General features: G+C 36.2%; 2 protein-coding genes across 3 annotated transcripts; one reads left to right on the forward strand and one right to left on the reverse strand.

Moving 5' to 3' along the window:
- The first annotated feature begins 257 nt into the window (after positions 1–257).
- Positions 258–7,533, forward strand: LOC147865424 (uncharacterized). Of its 2 annotated transcripts, XM_087318227.1 has the most exons (9): positions 258–397; positions 512–585; positions 1,690–1,949; positions 3,894–4,095; positions 4,916–5,078; positions 5,160–5,809; positions 6,320–6,471; positions 6,661–6,753; positions 7,190–7,533. In XM_087318227.1, exons 2-9 carry the CDS (start codon positions 565–567, stop codon positions 7,302–7,304), a joined length of 1,656 nt encoding a protein of 551 aa, XP_087174353.1. In that variant the 5' UTR covers positions 258–397; positions 512–564; the 3' UTR covers positions 7,305–7,533. The 2 variants fall into 2 exon arrangements, with proteins under 2 accessions (XP_087174353.1, XP_087174354.1); XM_087318228.1 differs by lacking the exons at positions 258–397; positions 512–585 and having other exon boundaries at positions 1,749–1,949; positions 3,791–4,095.
- Positions 7,534–9,468: 1,935 nt separating this feature from the next.
- Positions 9,469–11,635, reverse strand: LOC147865425 (glutaredoxin-C8-like). The gene is made up of 5 exons (XM_087318229.1): positions 11,406–11,635; positions 10,781–10,854; positions 10,231–10,329; positions 9,952–9,996; positions 9,469–9,782 (listed from the first exon to the last, which is right to left on the reverse strand). The coding sequence occupies exons 1-5, from the start codon at positions 11,612–11,614 to the stop codon at positions 9,748–9,750; spliced, it is 462 nt and encodes a 153-aa protein (XP_087174355.1). The 5' UTR covers positions 11,615–11,635; the 3' UTR covers positions 9,469–9,747.
- Between the last annotated feature and the right edge of the window lie 4,893 nt (positions 11,636–16,528).

A 16,528-nucleotide genomic window follows, 5' to 3' on the forward strand; every position in this document is an offset into this window, starting at 1 on the left:
TCATTCTTCGCGTGCTTTTGCTTTCCAATTGTTAAGAATTGGTCTCTCTATCTCTCGATAGATTGCGATCCCGACACAAGATATATGATTTAACAACATTTAAGAGGGACCTAAGTGTCAATGTGTGTGTTTATATTACACACATGCAAAGGGAGTGTTATTTTTTCTTCCTCTTCCTTTCTTCTTCTTCTTCTTCTTCTTCTTCTATGAAGGAATGCTATTCTTTCTTTCTTTTCTTTTATATTTGGCGTTTGTGTGGAGAGAGCCCCTCTCTCTCTCTCTCTCCCTCTTGCTCTCTGGCCTTCAAAAACTCACGATTTGCAGTAGAATTTCTTCGATTTTGCTCCCCACCACTGTCTGATCCGTCGATTTGGGCTCTCATCGTTTCGACGAAACAGTATTGGGCTCTCATCTTTTTCCCTCGTCTCGGCCCGAAGATTAGGGTTTCATTCTCTATCTCTCTGCTTTGATATTGATTGAAACAGAGAGCTTTTTGCTCCGTTTATTTTAGGGCTCCGTTTTTCTGCATCCGGAATTGTCTTTGCCCTATACTCCTTCCATTTGATGGGTCGGCAAGAAAGAACAGTAAGTATCCCTATTTCTAAGTTAACAGAAAATTAGGGGTTTTCGTTTTTTTCTTTCTCCAAAGAGGACTTAGCGAACGCGCAGATAGAGAGTTTTAAAATATAGAGAGCTTATGTCGATGATGCAGGCATAATATGTTTTTTGTTTAAAAAGTAATTCCTGAATGCGGTATGGTACATGTGGTGTCATGCATATGGAATGTTTAGCATTTCGTATATTAAACTGGCATTTGTTTTTGCTTATTAGATACATAAACTTGGAAGGTTACATAATATGTATGGTCTCTATAGGATTTTTAAGCACAGTGTCTAGTTTTCTGTATCTGAAACTGGTTTGTGCTTATCATTAGCTACATAAACTTAAAAAAGTTGTACGTTCTCAAGAGTACTGATTTTTTAGGTGTCCTTGTACGTTTAAGTGTGTGTCGTTTACCATGAGCTACATAAACCTGAATGGTTATATGTTTATGCGGTCTTCAAGTTATATAAAATTTATCCTTTTTTCTACAGTAAACTGATTTATTATCTCAGAGTTATTCCCTTCATGATATTTTTGCAAATTCAAATCTGTGTTGTTTACGATCAGCTACATCAATTTGAATGCTTTTATGTATGTGGTGTTCAAGTTACATGAAATTTAGCCTTTGTTTATAATAAACTGGTCTTTCGTTTTACCATCAACTATATATAATATGAGTTTTCTACAATATAAGTGGTCCCAGAGTGCGCCTTCTTGATGTTTCATATAGCAAACTACCATGAGTTACGTGAACATATTCTACGGCAATATTGGTTTTAGAGTTCTGAATTGTCTAAACTTTTGTACTTTAAAATAACCTTTGTTTTACCATTACGTACATCAGCATGAATATTAGCCCCAGAACCAGGAGTTTACCATAAGATACATATCATATTTTGTCTGAGAAATTATAGTATATTCAGCATTGCTTGATATTTTTTGTATATTAAACTGGTCTTCGTTTACCATCAGCCACATGAACAATAGGTGTATGATCTGAGAATTATGAACTGTTTAGCCTTTTGTATATTAAAATGGCTTTTGTTTCACATCTATTAACGTTTTTGAGCTGGGTTTTTCTCTCAGAATTTTTACAAGGACAATAGAGACTATGGGAGTCTTCTAGATGGAGAAGAACTTGAGGATGAAGAATTTGAGGAAGATGATGGTGATGGGGGTGGAGTACCAGCACATCATGCAGAAGAAGAAGACTTCTCTCAAGAGTGTCAAGATTATCTGAGACGCCGAGAAAGGTTCAAAGAGCTCGCGAGAAAGGAATTGAGAAAAGCGAGGGAAAATGGCCGAGGTTCAACAACATCAACTAAGAAACCACTTCCTTTTGACAAGTAAGTTCTTTCTCTGTGGCATAGGCAAAAATGCAATATGTTAAAAGCAACCTCTTTGTTCTTGCATGATTCTCACACATATATTATGTGGTTTTATAGATGCTTTTATGTTTAACTTTCATAATACTAGTCTCTCATATTGATTGCTGAGCTTTCATATGTATGTTTTTGTTTGTGTACCTATATGCGGGTGTATCTCTATTTAAAGTTATAGATTGAACTCCTGTACCGGTGTAATTTCAATTTCTAAAATTTTGGGTGTTTGTATGGGATGGTAATTTCATTTTAGCAAAGTTTGTTTACACTGCCAACTTGTTGAGGTGAATAAAATTTGTGATTCGTGGGAAAATTATATGAGATATACTACAGTCTAGATCTGTGGCTCTGGCCATGTGTTTGGAAGTTAACAAGCTTTCTGCTGATTGTTTTATTAACATCAAGACAATGTTCCAACAATGGCCTATATGCCAAAATCAATTTATTACAGACAAAGACACGAAAGGAAATCTGAAAGAGAACTGGTGATCCATAACCAGAAACTGAAAATAAATAATGGCATTGAAAGTTGTTCCTAACAGTGTAGTAGGTTGCAAACTGAATGCAATGCATGTGTAAGAGTACTGTGTTATATATATATATATATATATATATAGTTTACTCTATTTGTTATCATGACCTACTTTCTCTCTTAAATCTTTATCATTTCACGCCTCTTTTCGTGTCAAAGCCAAAGGATTGTGTGAAATTTGAGTAGTTTATTATTTTTCGTTCTTTGTAGAGTAAATTTCTTCCTGAATATGTAAAATTCTAGTGGAGTTACGTTTTGTGTCCCTTTATGGTATATTTTAAAACATCATAATGAGAGACTCATTTACACTCCCATTTCTAAAACTCTGTCCAAAAGATAGGCCAAACAATTTCACTCTTCGCCTGTGTCTAGCATAGTTATAAAACGATTGTTTTGTTTTTAGAATATGTTTTAGAACTCTCTGAAATTTTCTACACATATTCTACATATTAGAACTGCCATTTAAAATGTTTTATGTATTCCAAGCATTATTCGTATTTAAGAAGTATTTAATATTTCCAAAAAATAAAAGAAATTGTTTTTATTTTAAAACAAATATATAACTTAAGAAGTAATCAATGTATTTTACATGTGTTCTATGTAATTTATCTGTAGAATAAGTAATCTAAGTATTTAAAAAAAGGGTAGAATACTTTTAGAATATGTAGCCTTCGTGTCATACATGTATTGTATACTAAGTATTCTAGAACAATGGTATCCAATACATATCCATTTTAAAGGCATATGAAACCTGAAAGAAACCTATTTCCTTCAACTATACATGAGCATGGTCGTCACTTATGAGGCAGCAAAATAGTGATCTGCTCATGTCTTTCACTGTAAATTAACACCTTTTATTTGAGAAGAGGTGAATAGTCCACTTGTTTTCTGAGAAGCAAGGTAGTGTAGCTTGGGTGATGACATGCAAAATCCAAGATCTCTAATGTTTTCTTCTTGTGCATCGCTGTAAAATACATGTTTGGCCAAAGCATGTGATACATTGAGCACTTCTTATATCATCAATGGACTAGTTTCTAGGTGCAGAGTGTTCACTCTATGTAGAGGCCTACAAGCAGTATGTGCAGAGGTGAACAAGCAGATGTAACATTGTCTCTAGCATATTCTCCAGCTCATAATGCGAAATAAACCCTTGTGATTTTGGCATATAAAGGATGTCATCTTTTGAGGGAGCAGAATTTTTCAAAAGGCTTCAGGCATCTATTCTATACTCTACATTAGTAGTTATTTTCCTTTCTCTTTTCCTGTCATGCAGTTAAAAAAAGGTTGGGAGTACATCGTGGGTTGAACAAATGCAGAAGTTTTTGGGAGTTTCGGTATCTATCAGCTAACCATCGTAATTGTAATTTTCGACGCAGCTATGGTTCGTTCTTTGGACCGTCTGAGCCAGTTGTAGCGAGGCGAGTGATTGAGGATGCTCGAGCAAGAGAGGAAGCTAGTAAACTTGCAAAGCTTGTGAAGAACGAGGTTGGAATACATAAGGGACATTTGGGAACATCAAAGAGTTCTCAACAACCAAGGGTCTCAGAGTCTGCGAAGCAGTCGAAACCCATCAATCAGGTATATCAAAATAAATTGTTCGTCAAATTATTGATATGCCATTCTGGTTTACTAGAAATGCTGAATCATTAGTCATTATTTATTTTTAATGATGTTACTCATTGCACAAGCATATTGGATTAATTGACTTCGAAAATTTAGAAATTAAACTGTGCAGATGTAAGATCATTTGTAGATTGTATCATCATGGACTTGAAACTGTTGTCTAAGGTCCAATCAATGAAATAGGGGCTATTTATTGTTATTTTCAAGTATTCCTGTAACTTTTCAGTCACTTTGTGATGTGCATGATAGTGCTCTGGCAACTGAACATAATCATAGACCTATAACCAAAATATGTTTAAGTAGGTTGGGTTTATATCGTTATGCAAGAAGATTCAACCTCAATATCTTTAAATTTGAATATTCATATAGTTGGTCTGCTAGGCAGGCATATAATGGAACACTCTCACATGCAGAAGCTTCCAACTGCCTTAATAGTCTTAAATTCAAATATTGAAACTTTTCATCAATTAGGCAGGCATATCATTGAACATTCTCACATGGTGTAGCTTGTTCACGCATGATCTAGATTTTATGATTTCGGTTGAGTTCCAACCTTCCTCGTCTGTAAGTAAAGCCGAATGATGTTTGGAAATAATTTTCCTAATTATAATATATGATCAAATCTGTGAGATGTCATTTTATCTAAATTCATTTTCTGATGTTTTATGAATTTGTTGAACTTTTTTGGAATATTGATTATTTTCCCTACATCCTTCCTTTGTTTCTTGTGTGTATTTTCAAATGTTGTTCAACTAAATTAAAGTGTCAATTGCAGACAGCATTGAGACTGCAGCGCTTGAAGGAGGCACGCGATTACTCTTTCCTATTTAAAGATGAAGATCCAACGACAAGTTCTCCGAACCCCACCACAAGTAATCAGCATCCAACCACAAGTGCACATCGTAATGGTGTCCATGAATCAGCCTCAAGAAAACAAGGTTAGGATTTCATATTTCTTTAGTGTGATAACTTATGTCCCATAGTTTGAACTTGACGTATTTCTTCCATTTTCTTAACAGAACAGGACAATCTAAATCATACAACTAAATTTAAGAAAAGCGATGGAATGATCTCTCAGAGAGGTTTGCCTCTTACCAAATCAAGTTCTTCAACTAAAATGCCAAGACCAAATCTTCCCCCAGCACCACACAAAGGTCAAGAGAGGCAGATTAAACCTATTGTAAAGCCTTCTAAACCTCCAGAGAAGCCTCCTCTCATGAAGCCCAAAAGCTCTTCTTCGGTGGTATCGTCATCATTGTCAAATCTGGTTTCGAAGAAAAATTCGTTATTAAGTTCACATTCAAATTCAAATAAAATGATTTCTGGGCCTGGTCGGCCGCCTCAATCTCGCCCTCCAGTTTCGGTTTCATCTACCTCTCTATCTGCTGCGAAGAAACCTGGTACTTCAGCAGGTGTAAGTGCCCAAGTAAGAAGCTTAGTTTCATCAGGGCCTAAAGTTGCAGCTGCAAAGCAACAATTTCCCTCTAGTAGACCAATATTGAGTAAAGCTCCACCGACTCATTCGGCCTCTGGTGGGAGCAAAAGTCATGTAGTAACCTTGAGGGCCGATCAAAAGAGGCCTGGTGTAGTTGTGCCTGGACGCACTGGGTCTGGTGGAGGCCATGTGGATGCTAGGCGACCTCTTCAGTCTGGAGCTTCTTCAAAGCAGGTGATCCTAGTTTCTCTCTGCCTTGGTCTCTCTTTTATGTTTTAGGATTGTACCTTAGTGATAAGCCATGTTTTTATATTATCCTGCATCTGGGTTTCAAATCCCACTAACTCCACAACCTCAATGGATGCCACCATAGAAGGTAGGCTCCAGTTGGAATCAAAGTCACATATGAATGGGGGACACGAATAGGTCAGAGTTGCCGCACCTGTTGGAAATGGAAAGGGGGGAAGGGGATTTTTTGGAACTTGCATGCTTGCATGCTTCCCACTTGCATAGCACTTCAAATGCTTCAAAGATGGTGGCTTCTTTTAGTACATATCAGTAACCCACTTACATGGCATTGGAAATGGTCATACATTATTTGTAAAGAAACAAAAACAATGATTGGTGCCATAGTAAGAATATGGATACACATTAATGAGAGTTATTTTAATATGAGGGAGGGAGAGGTAGTCTACCCAACTTTTTTAGTCTCGTCTAATTGCTAAAAATAAATACATCATGCAGCAAATGAGACCGCCTCAAAAGCTCACCAGACCACCTGCAAAGCCTGTGCAGAAGAGAAGTAGAGATATTGAATCCGAAGATGATTCCTTTGTGGATGATGATGATGATTTAGAAGGGGGCGATGTAAGTAGCATGATCCAGAGAATGTTCCGGTGAGTGCTCACAATTAATCTTAATACTTGTAATATTGTTATGTATGTGGGTATATGATGACATGGTGAAGACTTTCAATGCTTTCTATATTTCAAATGCTCATGCCTGCTCATGTACATGTGTATGCATCTGTTGCAATGAGACAGGGAAGACTTCTAATGGCTTCACATGTTTTAACTATTTTTCAGATATAACCCTAGTAAATATCGGGATTTGGATGATGAGGATGACAGGAATATGGAGGCTGATTTTCGGACAATCCAGATGGAAGAAAAACGGAGGTAACAAACTTTGCTGTGTTCCTCAATGTATGCTTTTGCCCTTAATGCTTGACTTGAGATTGGACAATTGTTGCTGCTGCTCTTGATGCCATCTTCTGTCATTATATGAACTTATACATTTGTTGTCATATGCTCTTGGTGTTTTTATATATTCTAACATTGCATAAAAATGTAGATTGCTTCTTTTTTGGCCTCTGTAGCTATCCATTTAACTTTATGCAGTTTTTGCTTTAGCCGTTTATGATTTTCATCATCTATCTTCTAACATTATAAGAAGAATGGGCAATTCATGCCTTTGCCTCTAATACTTTTTGGATCTTCTAATACCATGTAAAAATGACCGATCTTTGCTTTTTTATCTTTGATATTTTTGCATTTCCTATTTTGTCTTTCCATATTGATGATATTTTCGTTTTCCAACATGACTTGTGCACAGTGCAAGGATTGCCCGAGAAGAAGATGAACGAGAGCTAGAATTGATAGAAGAAGAAGAAAGACAAGAAAGGGAGAGAGCCCGGGCCAAGAAAAAGCGCAAGCTTCAACAGAGATAATGTATAAAATGGAATACCCATACTTATTTCTTTCTTATACCTTCTACAAAGGCAGGTTTCCCTTTGAGCAAAATGTAAAATTAGGAGTCAAATCTCATAAATGGCAAAGGTGATGGGTCATCTTGCTTTCTTGGATTTTTGGTCTCTATTTTTTTCAAACTTCCTTTCATTTTTTGTATATTAAATCTTGTTCTATCTTTTCCATTATGAGAGGGGCATTGTTGAGATTCATCACTTGTAACGTAAAATTCATTGCATATTGAGTCAGAATGGTGGGTTTCTGGAGGCACAACATTTTATTTGTAGGTGTGGATGTTTTGCGGTTGGAACATTATCATATTTCAGATGGTATTACAATCAAGAGATAAAAGAGTCATTGTGTATATTTGATGAATTGTTTACCTTCCTCAAGACCAATATATTTTGTGATTAACTTTTTTGTAGGACAAGCTGTATATGAACAACTTTCAATGTAAGATACTCTGTTCATAGAGTAAGTTTTAGGATGGTACATACACAATGACTTGAGCATAATTGAGTGCTACAGAACTTGAGAAGTCCGCATTTGTTTCACTTTAATTGAGTGCTACAGCAATCTTTATCCTTGGAAAATGTAGAAGAGTGCCTGAGTGGAATCTAAAACTGTTGAGCACATGACAAGTATTTCCTTGTGGTGAAGGATCCGACCGTAATTGGCTTGCTTAACCATTTGTTGAATGTTGATCTTGGTTCCTGTGGCCAAGTTTTTGGGCTAATATGGGTTTTATTATGATGCTTATTAACTGAACTGCTAGTTTCATGATATGTTTTTGAGTTACACTGTTGCATGATGGTTGACTAGAGACGATCCAATAAGTGTATCTAAAACATTTCAAATGAAAAGAATGAGGAGTTTAAAAGATTGGCAATGAGGTTTGTAGTTCTGTCCTAGTGTGTACATATAGAGGGAGGGAAGATGTTATAAGATCCTATAGCAGGCGACATTTAACTGAGGTTGCTGAAAACAAACTTCCAACATACCAAAACTTTTATTAACGATTTGGCAAAATGTTATTGTTCCCAACATAGCATAGAATATAATGATCTTCTATCCTCATTTTCAACCCTTTCTCCATAATTTGGCAAAAGTGGAAGGTATATACTCAATCGTGACATCAGAATAAAGTTCCTCTCTCACATTTTTCTGGTCCACTTTTGCACACAATTCTCACTCCTTAGTCAGTTTGGTATGTTTCAAAACCCCTTGGCCATAGAAATGATTATGGGGCTTCACATCAATTCACACAGTTTGTTTCCGCAGTCATTGAGCAAATTTCTTGATCCCTGTCATGGTTTTCCATGAATACATAACATTTATGGTGAGAACAGACTTCAGAATTTTCGTATCAGGAAAAAACTGTTAAAACCCCTTAGTTTTTTGTTAATCACTATAAAGGGATCAATGTTTTCATTTTTTCCCCCTTGATGCCCTCAAGCAAGTTAGCCTCCTTGGGATCAAGTATGTTTCCTATTTGAAAATTTGCATACTCGATTCATCCCCGTCACCTAAATCAGATGTGCTATAAGAGAATTTACATTGTCTATTCATCCCTCTTGGACCATGTGGATTATATGCAAGATACATGAATGACACATAATGGAAGTAATGCCCTTACATGTCCCTACCTGAATCTAGAATTGTAAAATATGAAAATGTGATGGGTCGATTCTTCATTGTAAACATCCATAGTTTAAACTTGACATCAATATACTAACCTGACATATGCTTTTATACCAAACATGGTCTATTTTTCACAACACTGGAGATTATTCCATAAAGAGTTTGCAAGGAAAAATGAAGTAATGCATGAACAGGTTTGAAGGAGAAATTGTGTTGTGTATTTTGACACTGGAGATTGTTCCATGAGATTATAAACAAAAGCGAACATATGATCCTCAAGACACTCTTGAGACTTCCACATGTCCTTGGTTGCTCTAAGGAGACCATCATATAATTTTTTATCATCCAAATCTTTGTATTGAGAGCTCTCTCTCTCTGTGCATCATTTTGTGCCATTCAAAACTTCTCTTGGCATCATTTTGTGCCATTTGAATTTCATCTCTAAATTTGTGCACACATTTCCATCATGAATACATCTACCTTAATCCTCCTAGCATCCCATCATCCTGAACCATAGCTCCATATTCCCAATAAACATGATACGAGAATCTCCAGTACGTTCTCAATGTATTTTTCTCTGGGGTTGCCATTCTTATCCAAAAAATGGGTTATGTATAATTGAGATAAAGAACAATTTTCTGGAATACATCATGAGATTTTCATAATTGCTTTCGAAGAATGCTAGATGTTTCAATGTACACTAGCTCCAAGCAAATATGCTTCCAAATAAGGCTTCGTAATTTCTATAAGTTTCAATTGACTGATGCTTGCATGCCGGCTCGCTTAAACAGATGTAGCCACCACCTTCGTTGGCATCTCTGCATATGTATTAAGGCAGTTAAATACTAACTTCTAGAACTTTAATCATTTCAATCACTTGTGCTCATGGATCTAGACTGTATCATGTTTTAAACATATGTATCAAGTATAATAAAGCCTCCTTACTTAGGACAGCTTAGAATTATAACACAATATTTTCAATATTACCAAGGAGTTTAGCAAGCTTCCCACTCTGATAAGCCTCCAGTGTATCTAAAACCATACGAGAATAAACTAAGTTAGAGAGACCTTGTTTATAAACATACCTTGTAAACGAGCCAAAACAAGAAATTCACACTAAACCAACAATCAGAGAACTTGTTTCTCAACATATATTATAAATGAGCCCAAACAACACATTTACGCTAAACCATACAACTCAAAGTTGGAGAGACCTTGTTTCTTGACATAATAAGCCAAAAACATCACATTTCCATTAAAACTTACCATCAGCACCACCAAGATGTTGTTTGTGAATAAAAACTTGGGGCACGGTTCGCCTGGCCACTAGATTCATTACAGCTTTCTGAATATCATATCCATCCTCTAAAGTGGTAAAAGGAAAGAAAAACTGATTTTTGCACAATGGAAACAACCTGGCTTTTGTATGTCTCCAAACAACGACAAGAAAAAATTCCAAATTTTCATAAAAATAGCTTTTAAATTTTCAACAATTAGGAGATCCTAATTTTTATTCTTGCTCTCAGAACCTTTACTTCCATATCATATATCATATAACACTAATTGAAACGAGACAAAACCATAAAACTTGTCAAACAACAACTTTCTACTGATTCACAACTTCTGATTGGGAATTTCGACTCTGACAAAACATATTGAAAATGTCAAGACGATGCACATTGGTAAAGCTACTTCCCTTATACCATAGAAGTCAAAGCTATCTAATTACTATGCCATGAAATCACTACAACAGACCGGTTAGGTATGTGTAGACAACATACAACAATACATGAAAATACAACAAAAAAATGGCAACCTCGTTGATCTAGCTCTATCACAAACGGCTTCTCATTCAGCTTGCTAAAAATAGCTTTGGCTCGTTTGCAATACCTACAAATGAAGAAATTTGAGAGGATCAATTAATGGGAACAATACAAATGCATTTGCTTAAATATAACACTAGATCAAAGGCTATGGTGTAGCACATGGAGATAAAACATGGCCCTAACATGAAAAATTAGGTCTATTTGTGAGAAATGAAACACAATATTGCCGTACTTTCCACTGAAATGGATCTGGAAGACAACATCATAGTCATCATAGAAAAAATATAGCCTTTCAAAAACAGAAAATTATGTCTTCCTTCATAAAAACGAAGATGATTTATATATTGAATTCGATCTAAACAACCTGAAACTCCGTTTCAATAAACTAAGGATTTTTTTGCCGCACAAAAATGATTTATTAGTTCATTCAAACGGAAAATTCACAATATACAGGTCAAAATTCAAGGAAGAAATAATCCTATGCTATGGTGCATAGAGGTTCAAGCCTTTTGAAATAAATAGAAAATAGTCTCTTACGTTCATTGAGATGGAAGTAGGAAGCATTAATCTTAATTCTCCAAGAATGAGAACGAGGGATGGGGGGGGGAGACTTACGGACAGTAAGATTTGGAGAATATGACGATCTTGTGCTGCTCGATGGCCTGCTTGACGATAGTTTCTGCTGGCGTTTCTCCCGGCGTTTCCGGGGAGGGATGGCGCAGCAGCAAGAGGAAGACAGGGATCAACGCAGAAGCCAAGCAGAGGAGGGAGAGGAGGATCAAAGCCGCCGGGGGGGGCCTCGTGAGCCATAGCCGGAGCCGCATATCGCAGATCAACAGCAATCGGGGAGCTCTCTCTCTCTCTCTCTCTCTCTCTCTCTCTCTTTCTCTGTGTCAGGCGTTCTGGTCTGGCTGCCTGAGTTTTTTCCCGCCGCCGGCTTCGGAGAAATCATAGCCGTCCGATCAATACATACATGAATTGGACGGATCGGATCGACCGGCCCGTCCATCCATTAGACATATGTTGTTGAGAATGCATTTGTTAGCCCAAACATTCGTATGTTATTGAAACATTCTTGTGGGTTTAAAAAATAAATAAATACACTTTTTACCTTAACTTTCTTACCCATAAAAAAAACAATTTAGCATACTTCGAGGGTGTTTTTCATACTCGAATGATAAAAGAATGTTGGCGAATGATAAGATTGGTACGTATGCTTCATACTATGGTAACTTGAGATCATCACGGGTGGCCACCCTGAATTCTCTCGTGCCATTGCCACGCCCGAAACCCTGCCCAAATGTTGTTTGGCTCGAGTTTTGGCCACCTACTATGTCTCTGACTCATGCGAAAATGTGTCCCGACTCGGCTTGACTTGGAACACACCATGGCTCTCGCTCCTGTGATTTTCTATACATACAAATTACAATACAAACATGCAACTGGTCGCAATATATATATAGCACACACGCCCGAGTCAGTTCTTCTGATACCCCCACATGATAGAACTTGCGCACACTTGAGCATTGTCGGCTCTTATATCGAATTATCGGTCCGGAAAACGCACATGGGTTAGACATCGGAAACAGAGAATGTGCAACCATTCTACTCATTGCTTCGATTTGTGGAAATTTGGTCCCAACTATGGAAAGATGTCAACCTTCCGGTACATACTTTTCAAATGTATTGTGATGTTGTCCGATTTAACTTCCTACATGGAGTTGTTTAATGGATGCTTGGACCTTCCTTGCCAGACAACTCCTCAATTATACTCCATGAAGTTGGGTTAATGAGCCATATTGTGGTTATGCTTTCAAACTATATAATTTTTCATTCCTCCATGAGTATCCGCCCAACTTCTATTGTTCTTCAGTCCCCCTTTGTCTACTTGCATTTGCTCTATGTTAAAGTGTTACTTCCTCCTATTGAGACTTAGAAAGGTCATGCTACCAACTTCTTGTTGTTGCCATTGCTTTATAGTTGTTAATTCGGAGGACTTTTAAGTCTACTATTTGTAATATTTAAAAAGTGAGGTTGCTTTTGTTTTTATTGTTTTCATATTTTCTCTCATTTGAACTACTAGATTGACTCACAATTTGAGTGTCGAGACACCCCCATACATTCTCTTTCACAATGTCTCTCGTTCGTGTCTTGCCATGTAGGCATTGGCAGGTTTCATGTGTTTGATGATGCTCGGGCATGCTTGAGGCCTCCATTCAAGTGTTTTAATCAAACCAAAATTGAAATAATCAATGAGCTTGCAAAGTTTACATGCTTTTCGTAGCATCAAGGTTGCTGATTCAAGTCACCAACAAAGGTTGCTTTTAATTGTTTTAATTTGAGTAAGCTTTTGATGGTTTTAGTGTGACATCTTGTAACATTAAGGTTGTGGGCTTCACACTCTAGAAATGGCGTTGATGTTGTGTTTTAGTTTCATGATCATATATTGGATGGCTTTGATGTTGCATTCAATTTAGTTTGAGAAAACGTACACTATCAATCCGATCATAGATAAATGTAGTGAAATACTAATTATTTGAGGTTGAGACCATGCACATAAACCCTTTATATTGCTACTTTAGATTCTTCTTACTTTTAGTAGAAGCATGGCAAAAAAACTAGCGATCATCAAATGTGTATATTATATTTATATGTACATGAAACTATTATATTGAGATAAGAAATCATAGTTTCGAGATATGGCATTGATTAAAACAAGGTTTAAAAATAATTGTACAAACTATTTTGTAAATCATATGATATTAGCATTCCAAAAATTTCAGTATAAAGTGTTAGGGACAAGATTTGCCAACAATCTTATGGAAGTAGCCTATACATAGTGAAAGGTTTGATAGCTTTTTCCTCTTTATTGGCATTGTTGAAGCACAAGTAGAGTAATGAGCAAGCAATGCCAAAACATAACATGAACAAATTGATCCTAAATCTATTGGAATGAAGAGAACTTCTATTGTCATTAGTTGAATGATGACTTTCAATAGAAAACAAAGGAAATGATGGAAGGCCAAGTTTAGGGACAAGGTAAGCAATATAGCCGGTGGTTATCGAGATAAAATGTGTTCGGCTATGATCACTATGATTTGGAAATTCTTTGAACCAGTTAATATTAAGATTACACATTTGTAATCTTGTGAAGGGTCCTTTGACTGGGTTGGAAATTGGATTTATAAGACTAGAAAAGAGAGGAGCACATTTTGTGTTTGTATTTGATGCCATGCAAAGAGTGAGGTTTGTTCCATCATCGCAAGTGTTATCATCATCAATGTTTGTTGGCTCTATCATGTTGTCATTGGAATTGATTAATTGATCACTTTCACCATTTCCATTAAGTTTGTTGTTTGGACACATACCTAATGTTAGTGGGCTTAATTGACTACAATCATCATCATTATTTTTAGTATTCATTATATCAAGGATGTAATTATGAATGCTTGTCTTTTTTATGCAATGTGCTCTATGAATGAAGAATCACCGTTATCTCGTATTGTCGTACATTGTCAAGTTCGTAATGCTTCGATGGACCTGAGAAAGTAGAAACATATACGAAAGTGAGTGAATGCATGATGATATCCATGAAAATGTTCATAAATTGACACTTTATTTGCTTTATCAACATTAGTTGTACGGTGAGTAGAATGATTTGAATTAAGATTCGGACATTGTGGGATCAAACCTATTAGTGATATGGAAATAATATGTGGGATCACCCTGATCATACCTCAATTAACACCCAAATTGTGACATCCGACTTGACATACTTCATAAAGATCAAGAAATAAGTTAAGATGATAAAATTTCCATGGGATTCCTTCTATACATAGAATTGGAAACCATGATAAACTAATGCAAACATGATTGATTCATGAGACATTGGATTCAAAAAAGTTGTGATTCGCTTGATGAGTGACTAAATATTGTGCATTGAGAGACACGTATCAAGGTGATTGGATGAAGATGAATGTCGTGATTCTATGCAATAGCGAGACAACCCTAGTCTACGATTGGGGTGCAATGAATTTGTAGGAGTGAGTACCGAGTAGCGTTAAGGCCACTTTGCGAAGGCATGGTTAAGACAAGCAATATATGGTGTGGGATGGATGAGTTTCAAGGTCCCCTAGTGCATAAAAGGTAGAGTGAAGGAACCAACCGTTGGTAGTTGGAAGCAAGAAGGAAGGGTTAACAAGAGTCTCCCCTAAGGTTCAATCACCATGGAATAGATAGGGTCATGAAGAGAGAGAGAGAGAGAGAGAGAGAGAGAGAGAGAGAGACCTAATCTCCACGCCTGTGCATTAACTTCATCATCTTCTTTCATCTTTCTTTCTTTGCCACCTTTCTTTAGACGTACCCTTTCACGCCTTTAAACCATGCCAAATTATAAAACACATACACACCCACCACCCACATGTGTATATATATATATATATACATATATACATGTTAGCAAATTCAGCACCCACCTTGCGTACCCTTACAAACAAAAATATATAAGTTTACATGATTCACACCACTACCCCTATGCACCCTATTGCTTTTATTATTATTACGAGAATACCCTTGTACTATTGTGGAGATGGTATTCTGGTTTGGTTTTGGGGCAATGTCGCATCCCGCTACTTTTTCAAAAACTTAGATGTATTTTGCTGCGTTTTTTGTTTAAATCTTGTGGGTATTTCGGGGTCATTTTCTGACAATTCACACTAATTTTTTTATGTTTTCCGTCCTTTTTTAAGGATACTAGTCCCATTGTTGTATGATCCAACCAATGACTTGAGCAATGATATTGTTTGTTGTTCAAATTAAAATTAACCTTCTTGCAATTTGTATCCCATATTGTGAAAGCACATTTAAGTATCATCGTTAACCTACATTTTAGTATCGTTGTATCTCACATTGTACAAATTCTAAATCTATTTGCCATATTGTTGTGTTTATCAACAAATGACTTCATGGTAAGCTCCCCCACCAGATTGATCTCTCTCCACATGCTATTGGCTTCTAGATTATGATAGTACATCATTATCATTATCATTATTGTCTTGTTCGCTTTGGACGTTGGCTTTGGTAGAATAAATTGTTATATAAAGATTAAAAATCGAGAGATTTTGAAATTCAAATCTTGAAATGGGCTTGGCCTGTCCCATAGGCTGTATTTTGGACACCTGTGAGTGCTAAAAAAGGTCTCTTTATCCCTACATGTTTAATTCATAGAACCCATTTTGACCAACAAAAAACATCTAGATGAAAGAAGCAATATATCTTCATCAAGTAAACAAGAGAACTTACACAACTCATAATAATTAGGAGGAAACACGTTCAAAATTAAAGACATGAACCTATCTATGAGAGGCCTTTGCATGATGGAGAAGTGTATGAATATAGTTATCATACTAGTATTCTAACATGGGGTCTACAACATGTTGTACAAATTCAAGCATGAAGAAACATATAACAATAAAGAAAGATGAAGTCATTTCATCAATACATATAAAATACAGAAAAAAACTCCCAATAAGTATGCCACTTTTTATTTCCCTGCATCATCACAAGCTTTCATTCTTTGTGCAATCTCTTGGTAAACTATGCTGTTTTAACCTTTATGTGGATGAAAACCCACAAAAAAATATTAAATATATATGTTTTTGTAGGTCTATACTATTCATTCTTGTACCATGGTATATGTGTGAGTTGTCTAATACTAGAAATATGTTAGGGTCAAATAT

The sequence above is a fragment of the Azolla caroliniana genome, unplaced genomic scaffold, assembly GCF_043228905.1.
Source record: "Azolla caroliniana isolate FFs.n. ecotype wild unplaced genomic scaffold, voAzoCaro1.0.p SCAF_4, whole genome shotgun sequence".
Lineage (NCBI taxonomy): Eukaryota > Viridiplantae > Streptophyta > Polypodiopsida > Salviniales > Salviniaceae > Azolla > Azolla caroliniana.